We start from the raw sequence: 18847 nt of genomic DNA on the forward strand, positions 1-18847 counted from the left end.
CATATAGCAACTGAATAAATTAAAAGAAAATCCATAATTACATGGGCATGCACCTAAAGCTCCACTCCACAGGCAAAACAGATCAATGGAACACTAGAAAGGTGTGCAGAACATGGACTGACTGGAGCAACCTTAGAACACAGAAAGGAATGGCTAAGCACTCTTAAGGAATCTCTCGTATTACAAACTCCATCATTGGAAGAATCAGTCCAATAGTGAATGAATGAATGAATGAAACAAAGAATATGTATTAAGTGCTTATGTCAAGCACTGTGCTAAGTCCTGGGAATACAAACAGAAAAATCGAGATAGGATCTGCTCCTAAGGAGCTCTGACTTCAATTAGGAACAAGAATACCAATAAAACAGTTGGGTTTTTAGATGGCGAGACCCAAGGGACTTTAGGCGTACACTGGTAGGTCACACAAAATGGAAGAGTGAGGTAGGGAAAGGAAAATCTGGGAAACATAGGGGCAACACAGACCGTAAGGCCCAGGGGGTCTTAGGACAAAGTGGCAGCAGGAAATACAATACATTTTGGTGGTCCTTCACTGGAAGGATTGTAGTTGGTTACTTCCAGCTCATCCAAGTAATCGTAATAACCTTGTTTCAGAGGCAGGGGAAAGGATGTGGAGGTGGAGATGAAGAATAAGAAAGAGAAAAGGCATTCCCCATCCCTAGCGCAAGGGTTTGAGAAGAGGCAAAGGGAAGGGAATTGGTGGTAATTCTACCAAAGTCCTGTCCTCCCTGCTTGAATATTTCTCAATTTAACCTCATCAATCATCCATTTTCTTAAAAACAATGAGATGAATTAGTCCACATTAGAAATAACATGGTAGAAAGAGCACTGACTTGGAACACAAAAGATTTAAGTAGCTATATCACTCTGGGCAAGCTACAATCAAGGTCTTTTTTTATTTTCATCTTTAAAATGAGAACACTGCAATTGTCCTATCTGTTCCACAGGGTGGGTGTGAGGATGAAATGAAGTCATGGATAAAGCACATGGTATCCTTAAGACCTAAATTCAAATTCAGCCTTAGTTGCTTAATAAATTTCCTCTCCCCTCCTTTCTTTCCTTTCTTCTTTTCTTTCGTGCTATATCCAGGAAGAGATTTTTAAGCAAAAGAGTGACATCATGTTTCAACATACTAATGGTAACAGGACATTAGAGATTCTCATCTTAATTATTATGAGTGTGAACCTCAGAAGCCTAGCATAATCCCAGTGCACACTCCCTCTCCCTACAGACTCTCCTGTCAATACACACTATTTGCACGTATACCCTACACTCAAGCTAGCACATGCAGGGTCCCCTCTCCCCTCCCTCTCATCTGTTCACATTTTCCCTTCTTCATTTCAAACAAGCTGCTTTTACTCTGCCCCTGCTCCAAGTTGCACAAAAGACTCTTATTTTCCTGACAGAAATGGAGATAGCTCATTAACATTTGGCACCCAGGTAGGGTCAGGGGTGGAAGGGTGCGATGAACTGAGTGGGAAAAGGAAAGAAGGAGAAAAGGGCACCAGCACAGTACCTTTTAAAAATGGCACCTTCAGTTCTGACAATCAAACCGATGTACTTGGAGTCTTCACCAAATCTTCCTGAACTTTGTCACTATAACTAAGAATTTTCTGACACTCCCTCCTTTATAAAGCTTGGCTATGGAGGTACTACCTCTTTCCAAATTCGTTTCTGAGTTTCTATTGTATTATCCCAAAGGAGACTTTCCTTGGATAAAATTCTGACTCTTTTTTCTTAAATTCCAGTCTGGCTCTTTCCTTTCTCTCCCTCCCCAAGGACCTATCGGCCCTCCTCTCTCCTAGGTTTTATTTTAAACCTCCGCCCATCTAAATTGGCTTCTGGTTTCTAGCACGAGGAAAACGGCTCTCTCAGAATCCTGCACGGGTGCCCTCCTAAGGCTGGCTAGACTTCAGAGGCAGGAGAAACAAGGAATAGCCTGGCTTTTTGTCACTACAGCAATGTGAGAGGTGCCCAGGGGCCGAGGAACACACTGGTCCCAAGGCCCGCCTGTGCTGTTGGGTTTCCTTCCTTGGGAATTTTAAGCACTTGCTGTTTTCTTCACCATCAGCACCTGGGCAACCAAGCAAGAATGATATGAGAGAGAAAACAGATTTTTTTTTTGTGCCCTCTAAATCAGAAGAAGAAGGGATCTTTGCCCTACCAGGCTGGAAAGCGTGATGACTGTGCCATCTCCTAACTCATTAAGTCTCCTGTGATGCACTTCATCCCTGCCTGAGTTTACCTGCCATGACAGCTTTGGCAGTAAAAGGGGTTTCATCATGACATTCCTGAATCCTTTAAAGTTTTCCTGCTGTATCATAGGGCTACTACTGGATTGCCAGTTTTTGAGGGGAGAGCAGGACTGCCTTTTTACAATCTAATGACACTCAGAATTTTGCAGAGGCATAACTAACCTAGGGCAAGCAGGACTTTACCCCAGAGCACTGACAGGGAGGAAGGGTGTGGAGGACAGATGGCATTCTTCCCTGAGTGGATATGTTTTCATTAGGTAAAAGAAGGGATTGACTTCCTCCTTATGGTGTCTGCCACCCCCTCACTTTATCTTGCTGTCTTCAGCTGGTGCAAGCCACCACACATAGCTGCCTGCCACCCCCATAGTCTACTCATCATGATTACTCTGTTGCAAGCCCACCTTCTGTCCAGCATGGGGAAGAGAATGGGGAGGTACAGGACAGACTCTCTCAGGACATACACAACTTAATTTGTCATAATCATTACTATGTTTGGCTCTGGTTTTGTTCTAGTACAGGAATAGAAAATATGAACTACAAGATTTCCCAAATTAAGGGTACAATTAAGGTAAGCTCAGTTAACAAGACCAGGCCCCAATCAGCTCCTCAACTATCATTTGGTTCAAAGACCATAATGTCCTAAGTTACTAAAAACCCTGCCACACTTGTGGCAGGGTGAAGCAGAGTTATTCACAGCCTGCCTCAACGACTTTAATAATTAAGAAATGAAGTCACAGCATCCCCCTTAACTCCTAGGAGTAAGCACAGTGATGAGTAAGGGCCTGAAAAGTGGGACAGTGAAACTTAACAGGCTCACAAAGGAGAGTTCATTCACAACTCCACTCAGGTAATCTTTCTCAATAAACACAAATGTATACTTCAGGTTCTACTCTCTGCTTAGCTACCATAACATCCCACGGGCAGTCAGCTAACTACAGACTTCTATAAAATGGACAAGTATGTAAAACACACACACACACACACACACACACACACACACACATGCACACGGGAGTTCAATCTACATAACAAGAAGAGGAGGAGCTAAAATCTGATCTTAGAGCCTTCAGGAAGCCCACTGGGTCCCTGACACCATAAAAGGAACACAACAAAAAGTCATGAAATATAGCCACACATCACTAGGGACATACAGTCTTTGTATAGTTCAGCTTCCCCTCTCCAAGTCTACCCATTAGTAGTAGAGGTTAGGCCCTAGAATGGAAACTCCCAGGAGCTCTACGTCACAAAGCGGTACTGGTAACCAGGTCCCAGATCAATGAAATTGTTGTGGTCCAACACAACACGGAGAAATGGAATTTACCTCCAATCACTGGCAAGCCATACCATAAAAGCAATCATCTCAAAAAATATAGGTCGCCAAACAGAGGGAAAAAAGCAAGCCACAGAGAGACAATTTTGTTGTGGAAAGAGTGTTGGATTTGGAGTCAAGATTTGAAGTGGCTTCTGCCACTTACCCTGGCATGACCTTAGGGAAATCATTTAACCTTTTTTGGTCTCAGTTTCCTCATCTGTGAAATATAAGAGCTGGACTAGATGAACTCTAAGGTCCATTCCAGAGCAAAATCTATGATCAATCTTATGACCCTATTTTAAAGCAGCTTGTAATAATCCTGGGAGACTTAGTAACAAATGTTAAAATAAACCTCATTTACATACCAAGAATTGGCTTTCTAATCAAATCAAGTATTTATTGACTATTTACTACACAATGGGTATAGTAGAAAAGGGTAGGGAGTTTAGAATATGCTAGAAGGGAAATATAGAAGAAGCATATTGTAAAGTCCTTACCCTCAAAGGGCTTACGTGAGAGATAAAATACACATGTATAAAGGTAACAGCACACACTACCTGGGAATAAGTGCCTAATGAGGGTTTTCATTACTGAAAGAATCAGAATCACAACCCGAATCTTGAAAACAAATCTACTTCCAAGTACACTTAGATCTGCTTGGCTCCAATACCCATCCCCCTCCCCACCTTTTGTTTAATCTCATTATCAACTGAGTGCTAACCTTTTTGAATTCAGCCTTCTAAACTTGACAATTCTGTACCTGGCTTAAGCTGGGAAAAATAGATGTAGTGAGCAAGAGTGGGTTGAAGGCAAACTTCAAGATTATAGGTAATACCCAGTTAGAGAATAGACCTAGAAGGGACTTTGGAGGGCATGTAGTCCAATGGTTCCCAACATTTTTGAGTATGAAGAGATCTTTTTTAAATGTCAAAAAATTTTAGGACCCCCCCCACACACACACTCAATAGTAATTGCACTATTAACATTCATTGACCAAGAAAATACATAATGACAAAAAGCAAACAGGAAGTCAAATGCTTTTAAATCAATTTGGATTTTACAAATCACAATGTAGTGTCTATGCTACCTATACTGCTGAAAAACAGGGGTGGGTGTGTGTGAGAGAGACAGAGAGACAGAGACAGACAGACAGACAGACGGAGAGACAGACATATTATTTATTCAACCCATAGAAGGTGTGTTTGCTGGGGGCAAGAGAAAAGATCAAAAACTATGATGTTATTAACGTAAAGAATTTCCAATATGGAAACTCCTTCCACCAATGCAGATCAGTATCTCATCTGTAACTTACAGTCTTACAGAGTTGACAAGGGGACCTGAGAGGTTATATGATTTGGCCATGGTCACCCAGTTAGTAGGTGTCAGCTTCTTCATGACCGAAGGCTCTACCTAATGCTTCAGGCTACTGCTATCATTTAAAATAGAAAAATTATGTTCTGAGGTTAACAGAATGAGCATAGCTGTGTTATACACTTGACTTACACAAAAGATGCCAATATTTTAGAAAATGCATATGTAACATAAAAATCACAACTACTATCAATTGTATTGGTCTGCCCTAAAACTAAAATGCTAATTTAATTAATAGAGGGCATTTGACCACAATTTTGTTTGTCTTCTTAGGATTTCAGAGGAGTTTGTGGGAGATGATTTAAATAGCCCGTGTGAATTGATATTATAAACAATGATGATGATGATGATGATGATGATGATGATGATGATGATGATGATAAGAAATTTCCACTGACCTCAAAACTGTTTAAAAAAATCAAGCCATTCTTTGAAAGTATAGCTGCTGAACAAGTTAAGTACTACATTTCAAGTTCTCACTGAATACGTCAGTTATGAAGGCTTCAAAGTAGATCTCTTGAATCTAGTCTTCTTTTATCTTCATGTCTATAGGTGCAAGAAAGAGTACTGCTTTCAAGGGACAGTGTATGTGAGTGAACAAATGAGTGAGAGGTGTGTATATATGTGTGTTTGTGTTTAAGAAATCTTTTTTTTTTCCAAATTTCCAAAAAACACCTTATTCTCTTGTCTTAGGTCACTGGTCAGAAGTGAAATGTAAATGAATATTGCTAAGAAAAATATTTTTAAACAAATCAGACACTACCTCTGTGTATATGGCTCAAACTTTTTTTCTTCACTTATTCAGCATCACTGAAGTAAGCAGAGTACCAAAGAAAACAGGGATAAAGGAGATCATCTATAAGAAAGGTTCTTAACCTGGGGTCTATGGAAAAAAATTTTAAGAAATATTTTGATAACTGTTTCAATGAAATTGATTTCCTTTGTAATCCTAGCTATTTTATTTTATGCATTTTAAAACATTATTCTGAAAAGGGATCCATAAGCTTCACCAGTCTATCAGAGGGATCCATGATACAGAAAAAGTTTAAGTATCCCTGCTTTGTAAAACAGTTATGAGCTACTTGGCAAGGATAACAGCAACATTGCTTTTCATCACAAAGAACATCACGATGTTCATCAAACAGTAGCTACCTAACAAATGTTTATTGTATTTTATTTAAATGCCAATAGAAAAGTGACCAGTCATGACTTCTGAGGACTGCAAATGAAACATTCCTTAGCACTTCTCCAGACAGGTGGCAGACTATAGATGTGGGATGAAATATACATTTTTTATATATGGCCAATGCAATAATTAGTTTTACTTTATCATACATATTTCTTATATGGATCCCATATAGAAGGGTGATAGCAAAAAGAATCCATTAAAAAATGCATGCTGACTTTGAGAACTGCATCCATTCCAGAAGGAAGCAGCCCTTCTCAAAGCCCAAACCAAGTAAATTCAACAAAGGTTTGGTGCCCTGTTTTATGAAATGTCAATCTAATCCTGCAGTTAGTAGAGCAATTTTTTCTAATCAATCACCACCCTCTACCCAGTGATGAGGAAGGAAGCCCCAACAAAGCCCAGTGCTTGAACAAAAGTTTTTGTGGTAACTCAACCCAAGGGTTACTAGGCTACTAGGTCTTTACTGAACAAGAGGCCAAAGATAAATAATAGTTTTCAAACTGCCATTTTTCTACCCTGCCTAAGAAAAAAAGTCAAAAAAAAAAAAAAAAAAGCAGAACAACATTCTGGATCCTTCCAGAATCAGGGTAGAAAGAGGGCCTTGTGACTGAACCATTCCCCAAGTATTTCTAAACCTAACAACAACCTCTCTCCAATCTCTGAATTCTGGGGAGACTACATGCCATATAATTTATCACTTAACTATAGACTTTTGTTTTCATTCAATAATAGCTCTGTGTGTTAGTCTTATCAGCCCAACCAAACTGTATACTTCTCTGCAGGCAGGATCATAACATATGCACACCCCAGTGCATAATACAATGCTGCAGACATAGAAAGCATTCAGACAAATAACCAGGTCATATATCTCCATCCATCTTGTCCCACACATCCCTCTCCCCATCTAGCCCAGGACCCCACTCCAGAATCTATGCCCTGAGATCCCAGGGGAAATAATCTCCTCACCTTTAGAACCTTAGGAGTTGGGCTAGTTCAACTGGAGACTAAATTAATGTAAACTTGCCTAGCCTGTGACATTTAGCCAGCCTCAAACTAAGTGACACTTTCTTTACATCCCATCTACCTGTCTATTGAAACCATTTTTCTATCTGTCCTGCCTTCTCCTCAGTTTCTACTATTTGCTCTATGCCTAATAACCAAAATCACAGCAATACTGCTTTTGGAAAGGATTCACTGATTGACTGCTCTGGGGATGAATTCACTCTCCCTGTAACTCATCAGAACAAATTTCCTTCCCTGGATACCACTTTCAAAAGGTAGCATCTCCCCCTATTAGAATGCAAACTTCTTGAACTCTTCTCAATCCCTATCTTTCTGCACTGCTCTGCAGCCTAAATCACCATTTCCTCCTAGCCACACTATTCACTGTGGGTTCTGGAGACACTGCTCTCTCCTGGTTCTACTACCGATCAGGCTGCTCCTTCTCAGTCTCTCGATAGTTATACATCTAGGCCACACTCACAAAAACACAGGCACCCCCCCAAGGCTATAGCCCTTGGGGACTTATCTTCTCTTCCCCTTATACAGTAGCTGACTAGGTGATCTCATCAGAAGATTCTACAATAAATATATGGCTGCACTGTACATATCCTGTATGTACCTAGTGATTTACATTTTATCACCCCCCCCCCATTAGAATGTAATATTCTTGAGAGCACAGACTGGGTTTTGCCTGTCTTTTCATACCAAATACTTAGCACCACGCCTGGCCCAAAATAAGCACTTGATAAACACTTACTGAACTGACTGATATCACTCTTCAATATGAGTTGTCTCCTCCTAGGAGAATGCTAACTCCTTGAGATCAGAACCTAAATGGCTTCTGGTATTTTTAACATCAGCATTTAGCACAGTGCCTGTCACACAGTAAATGAGTAATAAATTGTTTTTCTTTCATCTATTCCTTAAAAACCAAGTATGCTTATGAATCTGACTCATAGTCAAAATCTAAACAAAAGGGCTTATACCACAAAGATTTTCTCTCAATAGTACCTCTGGCCAAAGGAGGTCATGACCCCTAAAGGAGGTGCCCCAGAAGCCTCTACAATACAGTAATGGCTGCATCAGTCAAAAAAGGGGGGGAAGTAGAGAGGGGGAAACCTCTCAAAGTAGCTTTGCTCCTCCTCTGTCATGTACTCTAATCTTAAATTCGTAGATTTAGAGCTGAAAGGGACCTTAGAAATAATCTAGTCCAACCTGCACATTTTACAGAAAAGGGGACTAAAGCCTGTGATTTGCCCAATGTCATACTAGAAATAAGTATCAGAAGGATTTGCCAGGTCCTTTGACTCTGACTCTATTACTCTCTTCCATGGTACCAAGTAAGAAGGTGCAGTTTTGACTCTAAATTTTAAGTAACTGCCTCCCCTCTCCAATTCAGTAACAAAAATAATCAGAGACACGCATTCTGAAAAAAGCTCCACATTGCAAGTGCAAACCTTGCCTGAAGTTTTTCCCATCATGTCACATTTTGAGAGAGTTTTCTTCTCTCCTTCAGCATTTAAACAAAATGGATTAAAAAAAAAACAAAACACCCGGCTACCACAACCTAGCATCCTTTGTTCTTCCAGACTCAGCCTGCTTTCTAATCCCACACCTTTCTGCTCATTACTCAGAAGAACAAGCCGTACTTGAAATCTACCCCAAGGTAAAAATCCACATCAACTTCAAAAGTCAACCCCAAAGAAATTGTAGGAATTTGGGAAACCTTTTGCCGTTCTGTAAAAGATATACTATGCCAAAATACCACCATTTGGGGTACAGCATCTCTTTTTGCTAGGTACAAAGGAAGTTAAATGAAAGTCTTTGTATAGCAAAGATACCAGAGGTAGCATCCAGGGAAAGCCTTCTAACCCATGGGCTCACCTAATCAACTGGAATAGTTTCAACTGAGCATATTGTCTCAGAAGACTACAAACTCAGTAGATTTCACCTTTTTCACAGTTATTTTAAAATAGGCAAAATCTAGTCAAGAAATAGAAAAAGACACCACATTGGCATGGGGAAGTTTTGAATGGGGAAAAGATACCCCTAGGCTCCCAGCAAGAGACACAGTGACTTAAAGAAGAAAAGGGATTGAGGGTGGGGGGAAGGAATTTTATTATTGCCAAGGCTGAATATTAGTCTAATTCAGGTCATTTGAAAAGGAAGAGAAAAAAAATAAAAGAATGGTATTTGTATAAATTCACATTTACTTTTGGCCAGTCAATGAAGACAGCATCTCTTGGGAATAATTCCCTTTCACTTCTGAACACAGATTAGTAGCAGCTGTATTACATATATACATAACAAACAGGATGTAGTGTCAGTTACAGGAACTAAAATGTGTGGATTGTTGTGGTTTTTTTCAATTAATATCTTATTTGTAACCTCAAACTCTACCTGTTAAGCACATTTACTCAATGCATGATATTACAGAATTTAAATTAAATCTACGAGGGTATGAACCACTCACCACATGAACTAAAATCTTGCTGAAGGCCTGATAATCAAATTAAAATATCCTGTCAATATTCCTCCACTTTTTTATTCCTGACCTTCTATGTACTGCTATCCTAGCCTAAATTTATAGGAAAATACCTATTTTCCTGGGTATATGTAGCTATGAATATCTTTACTAATCCTAACCTCTGCCCCTGATTTTCAAGTCAAAAATTAAGAAATAGTTTGGCCAAAAGACTGGCATATTATCTTAAATCTCAGAGAAACTAGGAAGTGATCTTAAGTCATTTATTTTGAAATACTTTTGATGAAAGATTAAGAAATTACATTTTTTTAAATGAAAAACAAGATAACACAAGAGTGGAATAACTTAGATTATAGCTGAAGCCCAACTCCAGAACATTTTAGAGTTAGTTGGCTAATTTTAACACTGGTAGGTGAGGTTCATGTAAAATCTTACAAAGATCCAAATATTATTGGCTCTAATTTGGACTTAGAATATAAAGCACAACACATAATATTATACACAAGTTCCCACGTACTAAATACTTATGCACATCTGGGACAACACAGATTTGGCTGGGGTGAACATTCCTTTATGCCCACTGAAAAAGCTTAATCATATTTTTTTGCAATTCAAATTGGCATAGATTTTTACTCACCCAAACCAGCAGCAAAACAGGTTAAGGGTGAGGGAATGTGAAGCATAATACAGAAGAAGCTACACACATCTCAATCCAGCTGCCTTCTACAATCTTCTCACCTGATTTCCTCCCCTGTCACTACCACCACTTCCTCAGAATGTCACCATTCATATGTTCCTTATGGAATAATTGGCTCCACACAAATACACAATTAATGACCAAATTCACCCAGAATAAAACATATAATTTAGCTAAAACACAAGTGTTAAGTGTTCCACAAACTTTGGTTCACCTTTACTAAACACACTGTTTATCCCTCTTTTGCCCCAGCTCCTCCTTTCTTCTCTTGTTCCACCACCTCCACAAAGCACCACTCCCTTTGCCCCCCTAAGAAGACTGAAAGGATCACAAAAGATCATATTACAACTCCCAGCTGGGGCTCCTTGGATGAGGGTCTCCATCACTGAGGTACTACACGCTTCAAAGTGGTTGCTATGGTAAACAACATGCTTTTCACCGAACAAAAGAGGAAAATGGTCCTTAAGACACTCCTATTGCCTGCCTAGCCAAAACCCACAGTGAATCTGACTCAGGCTTCCTGGAAAAATATTCTGCCATCTCCTCCAGTCCCTGCCCCCTGCACTGATCTTTAATTTCCAAATGTGAATATAAGATTCTTAGAACCTGGACAACCCTACTTGTTATCATTGGCTACAAGCCTCCTTCCCAAGTTTACACACTTAATTCAAATTCAAAGCCAGTAAAGGAAAGGGATCGGAAGACCACAGAAGGGCACACCTATAACGGAGTGTGCCCATCCCAGATCTCCCTCAAAGACCCAGGGCAGCTTTGTACTAAAAGAAAGACCTCTAAGACTTCTAAAGACAATGTTCTTCTTTCCCCATAGCTAAATTTCCAACCAACTATTTCTGAACTAGTAGAAGTCAATTTTAAGAGTGTGACCAATCTTAGAGGATAACAGAATCATAGTTTCAGTTCTGGATGGAAAGTTAGTGGCCAGCAGGAGAAAACTGAGGCCTGGAGAAGTTAGATCACTTGCTCAAGGTGACACAGACAATGGAGAAAGCCAGGATTTGTACCCAGGACCCCCTGCCCCAATTTTAAATCTAACTAACATTCCTTCTACTACACCACGCTTGGAAAAAGTTGAAAAAAAGCTTCTCCACCTCTCCAGTCAACTAAAATGGAATCAAGCACTGCCGAGACAAGGAAGAAAGAATTTTGTGGAAAGGGCACTGGGAGGAGGAGATATGGTTTCTGGTCCCAGCTCTGTTAGTCCTTTGTCCCTGAGATGTCAATTCAGCTCTCTGAGACTCACGTTCCACATCAGTGAAATGAAGGTAGTGGATGCAGAATCATGGAAAGAACTCTGAATTTAGAGTCGGAATGTCTGAATATGTTAGGCAAGTCAGTTTTCTTCTCTGGTCCTCAGTTTCCTCACTTCTAAGACCAGGTATTTGAACTAAGAGCAGGGGGTGTTAACCTGGAGTCCATGAACCTGTTTTTGTTCTGTTTTTTTTTTTTAATATTTTTATAATTATATTTCAATAGAATTAGTTTCCTTTGTCATCTTATGTATTCTCTCTCTCTATTTTTTTATTTGAAAACATTATCCTGAGAAGGGGTCCATAGGCTTCACCAGACTGTCAAAGGGGTCTATGACATAAAAAAAAAAAAAGGTTAAGAAATTCTGGTTTAGAGATCTCCAAAATTCCTTTCAACTATACATCCTGCTGGCTCTACACCTTTATCCAAATCAACCACTGACTCACCAAGAGAAATGTTCAGTGTCTCACCTCCATTTGTTTGCTGAGAAGTCACACCCATAAGGGAAGCCAACTCAAGGCTCACAAGTCGGCAGTTACATTATCGCCTTGATGATTTCACTGACGGGGCTCCAAATTAAAGGTAAGGGAACCCACATACACAGACTAGCTTTGCTTCTACTAGGATCATTGGCTCGAAGACTGATAAATGGAAGGGATCTTAGAGGCCATCCAATCTAACCTTATCATTTGATGGAAGATGAAGCCAAGGCCTAGGGCTGGCTAGAGAGCATACCAAGCAAAAGCTCAGGGTAGATTCTTGTTCAGACTCTGTTTCTGACTCATTGTGTGGCCTAGGATACATCACTTCCTTTCAATAGCCTTCAGATTTCTCATTTGTAAAGAGAAGGATCACAGGGTTTAGGGTTGGAAAGACCTTTAGAGATCATCCAGTCTCCTCCTTACCTCCTCTTACAGGGGAAAACAAAGGCCCAAAGGAGTTACAAAGACTGGGTTTAAACTCAGGTCTTCCGATGCTAAATCTAGTTTTTTTCCCCTACACTATGGAAGACTAGACTAAATTATTTCTAAGATCCTTTCCCCATCTAACATTCTAGAATTCCACGAAATGAAAGAAGAGCAATTCCATCTGGATGAACAAAAGAAATATTTTTTAGGCAAGGTTCACAGCAAATATTGTTCTGCTTCTTACTCTTCTCATGTTACCCAAGTTGTCAATATTCAAAAAGAAAATTCTATAGCTATTATTATTGTTATTATTTTTTTGGCGCAGCCTCATAATTGATCTTCAGGAGAATGGAGAATCACACACATGGAAACTTCCATCCACCAATGCCCATAAGGGACCCTTGATCTATAACTTAGTCTTAGAGTGTTACCTGGGACTCTGAGAAGTTGAGGAACCTGCCCATGGTCACACAGCTATATGTGGCAGAAGTGGAATTTGATCCCTAGGGCCTCCTGACTCCAAAGCTAGGCCCTCATCCTTGAGGCCAGGCTACCTCTTGCACACAAGTACACCAACCGAAAAAAAATTTTAATGACTTATTATTATTATTTTATTGTGCCACATTCTGTACCACTATTTAAATTGCATACAGGAATGTTTCTCTGGATAAAATATATCCAAATGGCTGTGGTTTGCATGAGAAGATATTCCCCAGATTTTAAATAAATTTTAACCACACTGTGTTAAGACTTTCTTTTAAAAAAATGTCTATAATAAATCTCATTTTTAAAAATTAAACATAATAGAGGCAAAATATACAAAGATTGCATCTTATGATCCTCAATAAAAAATACATGAATAGTTCCATGTTTTGCATAATTCTACCTGTCATAGATTAATTATAAAAATGTGCCATCCATTAGTTATTTTTAAAATATAAAGTCCAACATGTGATAAAATATAGAGAAGGAAATATTCTAATAAGTCCAAGCTACCTTCTCAAGAGGTTAATTTACAAACTCTGCTTTCCATGTCTACAAACTCTTTAGTAAGAAAGTGCATTAAAAATATATGTGGACATAAGCCCTTCATGAATGCGGTCATTGCTTGGTGCTAAACGCAAGTTGTTTCTGACATCACATCCACAAAATTTACAACCACATACACCAAATACAGCATAAGCCTCTCAAAATTCATTTTTACTCTAATATCATTAAATGGGTTTGGGTACAGAGGATCTTTTTCCAATGCTGTGTGAAAAAGATATTGCTACATTTAAAAACCTAAAAATGCAGGACTTCCCTCCTTTTGTGCTTTTGATTCCCTCCTCCCCCACCTCCTGCCCATTACTTATCCAGGAATGGAGGGGAAGGAAAGAGAATCATGGATCATGGAAGGAAAATCTGGCTTTTTATCATCTCCTTGATGTCATTCATAGACATGGTAATAACAGGCCCATGCCTGTGAGTGACTTTTCCATTCAGAATGGACCCAGAAGAAATAAAAGTGGAAGAAAAATTCACAAAACTGGAAAAGAGAACACATTTCTGGTTTTGCTACTTCTTAAATATATCACCAGCCAAGAGGACCTTATGGATAATAGTACCTTCAAGAGAACTCCCCACCCTATGTCTCTCCTTTGACTCCCCGCCACTCATGAACCCCTCCAAAAAAAAAGAGACAGGAAAAATAGTAACAATCTAAAAGTCTTAACATCAAAATAATTTTTCTCAATAACAGCAAGAATTGTTTTTGTGAGATTACTTACAACGATGTGTGCTGGAGACGGAGACCTTGCATCCTTGAGGGCTTGTCTACTCTGTAAGCTCCCTGCTTGAACATCAAGCAGTGGCCATTTCATCTGGAGATACTGGAAAGAGAAACAAAAATGGGAAAGAAAAACATGAGAAAAGGTGTGTGTGTGTGTGTGTGTGTGCGTGTGTGTGCGTGTGTGTAATGAAGCAGCAACATAAGAAGTTCCCATCGGTTGCTGCTTAGCAAGCCCAAAGAGAATACCAACTTTTAAAGACTGATTTCACCTTTTAATTAATATTGCATAGTTAACTTCAAAAGAATGTCACCCTGAATGGTGCCATTAATATTATCCCAATCGTAATGGGGGAAAGAGGAGAGATGAGAAGGAGGATGATAGAGAGACAAACAGAGGTAGAGAGCTGGAAGACTCCTCCGAAGTCATGTAATCTTACCCTCTCATTTTGCAAATGAAGAATCCTAGGGCCAGAGAGAGTCAAGTGATTTGCCCAAGGTCACTTGGAAGTAGGGCTGAGATTTGAACCCAAAATCTAACACTAAACCTAGCAGTCTTTCCATTGTACCACAGTAACTCGAAGGAAACTATCCATTCTGAATCTGCCTTCAAGTAGACTATCCTCATTTTTAAAATAATCGGTACAAGTGAGTAACTGTCCTTGATTAAACAACTATGTATTCGGTGAGACTAAGAGATAATGCAGCCCCTAGCCCAATAAACTACGAAACGAATATGTTTCTTTATAACAAATGTGTCTTGCACACTAATCCTTTCGGAAGACCAGAGACATTTCTGAATACACACACTGGGGATACATACTTGGCCCTCAGGCTGAGAACAAAGGAACCACTTAATTAAATCTTGCTCCAACCTTCCTGAATTAGAGAACTTATTCCTGTTGTGGTTATAGAGGCACTACCGAGAAACAGGGCTGCTACTTGCTCCATGAGAAATTGAGGTTAGCACTGGAAGGGCCCTTCAAGGTCATCTAAGTCCAATCTCAATCATCTTACAGATGAGGGAACTGAGGTCCAGAAGTGATATACTATGTCCAAGGTCACTAACAGAGCAGCAAGAAACCAAAACACTTGTCTTCTGCCTACTGTACTGTGTGCTTTCTACATTCATCTGTCCCCCCCTTTCCTATTCACACAGAATTACTTTAATTTATTTTAGTTCACATTACATTACTTCTAGCCTAGATGATTATCCTAGCCTTCTGACTTGTTTGGTCACTTGCAGTCTCATCTCTCTCCAATGCAGCCAAGGCAGAGTAACTTCATCCACCTTGAATAGTAACCCATTGCCTAGAGGAAAATCCAACCAAGGTACCTCCAAACATTGGTTCCAGTCAGCCCCTACAGCTAGAATACTCTCTGGACCTTCCTGAATCTTGCCCATTTCTGCCTGTTGAAATGTTATCCATCCTTTAAAGGTCCAGATCAAATAACACCTCTTCCATAAAAGTCTTCTCTGACCCTTCCCCCTTCCCCTGAAGCCCAATGTGATCATCTTTCCTTGGAACTATCAATAGCACATCATCCCATGCCTTCCCTGAACACTTATTAAATTCTATTTTCTATGGTTATTTATGTATATACCTTAATTCTTCTATTGGATTATAAATTTCATGAGCAAGGAGCAAGGGCCATGTCTTATTCATCTTTGTATCACCCATAGGACTTAATCCAAGGCTAAAGCTATAACTAGGGCAAAGCAACTAGAAGACTAGTCCCAGGACTCCAGTGTGAAGGTTCAGGGGGAGGAAGAGCACAACAGGCTAATTCCTATAATTGTCCAAAGACTGCTGCCCCTCCCCTTCTCTCATGGTCATCTGTGACTGATCCTTTGGCCAGCCTTCTGCACCATGCTAATGAGGTGGTGCTCTTCCTTGGGGAACCACCACCACCACCACTCTCAGAGGGGCACAAGCCAGGATCTGTATCTATAGGGGACAGATTTCCCCCTCTCGTGACATGACTACACTTGCAGTCACATATTCTACATCATTCTTGACAATGGTGCCCCCAAACACAACCATTTTTGCCCCAAGTGAAGGAATTCCTAGGCAGTGTTCTCCCTAGGACTGAGCATACATCAAGGAAATATATTTAATAAGCAAATATTAATGTAAAATAATAAAGTATAATAAAATAATAATAATAAATATAAAAACAAATATTTGCTGAATTAAAAGTTATAGGCACATTCATGTTAAAGGTTCTTAAAAGACGTGACCCTCTCAAGTTGGTTTTTTTTTTAATATATTTCTAACTAAGCAGATTGAAGCCTCAAACTTTTAAATATCTTATATTTCTCCTAGGCTGGTCACCTCAATCCCAGGGAAAGAAGGTACTTTTTCAGCAGCCTAAAAGAACAATGAGTACTTCTAGACAGCGCAGAAGAAGGGAACAATTGGGATCCGAACACCAAAAATGACATTTCTTAGTCTGACATCACAGCATCAGTTTGATGCTCATATGTGGGGACCTGTATTCCCAATTCTGCCATTGCCTGTGGACTCATAAGCATATCACACAACCTGTCAGAGCCTCATTTTCTTCCTCTAAAACTGAAGAGGTTCAACCAGTTGATCTCTCTAACTTTGCTTCCAGCTCTAACATTCTGTGACTACTATGGGAGTTGTTCAGCCTGCTGTGGGGAGACTTTGTGCCTCTGACTTCTTCCCATTCTCACTCAGGGGGCACCAACCACATAAACACATGGGCTACACTGGTCAAAACCACTCCACAGAATCATTTCCTTGAGGCCTACCAAAATGGCAGCGTGCCAACACTCACCTCTCCACCACAACTTTAAAAAAACAAAAATGCCAAGACAAAGTCACATTGAACCTCAACCCAACCCTAAAAGCCAGCTCCTGTGGCCTAGGCCAAGGAATGGTTTTCTACCTTGAACACCGCATGAGCCAAATCTGCTTGTGTTTAGAGGTTCATTCTTTTGATGAAGTATGAAATATTAGTTTTGTTCAAGGTCAGTCAACAAGCATTTATTAAGCACCTACTATATGCCAGGCCTCCCTCAAAGGCCCCTCTGCCCATGAATTGTCATTCCCATAATGCAATATTAATGTGAAGGCTTATAATTCTTACTTTACATAAAAGCTTCATTGTGTGCCAGATCCAATCTCCACAGGCTACCTGCACCACATATTTTTACGAGCCTACATTTCAGCGCTGAGAGCCTACAATACACATAATTTTCAATTATGTTAGGGCAGAACAGGATCACTGCCTATATAACATTACTGGTCGGAGGAAATGAGACCCGGCCCCACTGCCGAGAGACAGCTAACTGAATCCAGATGGTGAAGAAAGGGCATACAGGCCTTCAGAGTTACCTTGGAGCAAACACCTCCTCTCCCCACTCCTAACCCTAACAATGGCATATGACACATAATTGCAGGGCCCCCACAAATCAACAAACAACACTGGAAACTGTAAAGCAAAAAACTCTGGGGACATTCTTACTGGCTGAAGACATGGTCAGGACTCTGACAAGGAAGTGGTTATATATACACACACATACACACATTCCAAAAAAAGAAAGAGAAGATGGATTTGACAGATTTTGTCCACTTCTGCAAGAGGTCCTTATTAATAACAAGAAAAATGAAAATTAGGTACTACTGCAGCCAAAAGGAAAATCCTTTCCTTCCTTGTGATGCTAACAAGCAGGAAATTCTATTCTTTGGGGTCCTAAATACCTCTTGAAGAAGGTGGTGCCTTGGATTTGAGAGAAGGGCTAGGAATACCTCTCACCAGATTTTTCCCAGAAGTCTGACACTCATTTTACATTCTAGAGGGGGGAAAAAAAATTCCCACCATCCCGCTATGAAAACACCACTGGCTCTCAGGCTCTCTTCCTCCTTAGCCGCCTCAACGTGGAAATTATGAATTGCCTACAAAAACATTAAACTTTTCAGCAAACTGGAATCAAAAGGGGCTGTGGGAATTACGGCACTGAAAACCGATGAAATGGCCTCAACTCGGTTTTCATTTTAAAAAAAAATAAGACCATCTTGGCTTAAGCATTTCAATCCCTTGTTTAATAATAATGTTCTGATCATGGATCATTAGGGTTTTTTCCAAAATAGTGTTTTATGATATGTCTTAGAGAGCTTAAGTTAAGCTTTAGGCCTCTCTCTGTGCAAAGACCCCAAACATAGGTTATGCCAATGTGCTCGAGAGAAATCAAAGTGGGTTTTAGAGCCTGTTAAAATGTCAGCACAGAGGAAAAAAAGTAAACATCTCATTTCCAAGTACTCAAATTCCTCCCCCACCACACCCCAACACCCCCCCCAAAAAAGGAAAAGAACAAATCAGTGTCATCTTCACGTACTGGAACAATCAAGTCTCTTGAGAAATTGAGGAAGGAGCACAGTGCAAGGTAAAGAACGAAGAAAAATCAGAAGACTAGTTCAAATCTTGGCTCTGCTAGGTCTTGCCTATGTGACCCTTGACAAATCACTTAACCTAGCTTTCCCTCAGGTTTCTTCACCTATGTAATGAGAGGATGAGAATGGATAGATAGTATTTAAGGTCCCTT

General features: G+C 39.9%; 1 protein-coding gene across 22 annotated transcripts in view; it reads right to left on the reverse strand.

Annotated features, from left to right (window-relative positions):
- Positions 1–18847, reverse strand: part of TCF7L2 (transcription factor 7 like 2) — a 158089-nt gene that overhangs the window by 127156 nt on the left and 12086 nt on the right. For all 22 annotated transcript variants that reach the window (XM_027851884.1, XM_027851881.1, XM_027851887.1 and 19 more), the window contains exon 4: positions 14276–14377. In XM_027851884.1, the coding sequence (XP_027707685.1) occupies positions 14276–14377 (102 nt within the window). The remainder of the gene's footprint in view (positions 1–14275; positions 14378–18847) is intronic.

Source organism: Vombatus ursinus, unplaced genomic scaffold (assembly GCF_900497805.2).
Source record: "Vombatus ursinus unplaced genomic scaffold, bare-nosed wombat genome assembly UNPS02009205.1, whole genome shotgun sequence".
Lineage (NCBI taxonomy): Eukaryota > Metazoa > Chordata > Mammalia > Diprotodontia > Vombatidae > Vombatus > Vombatus ursinus.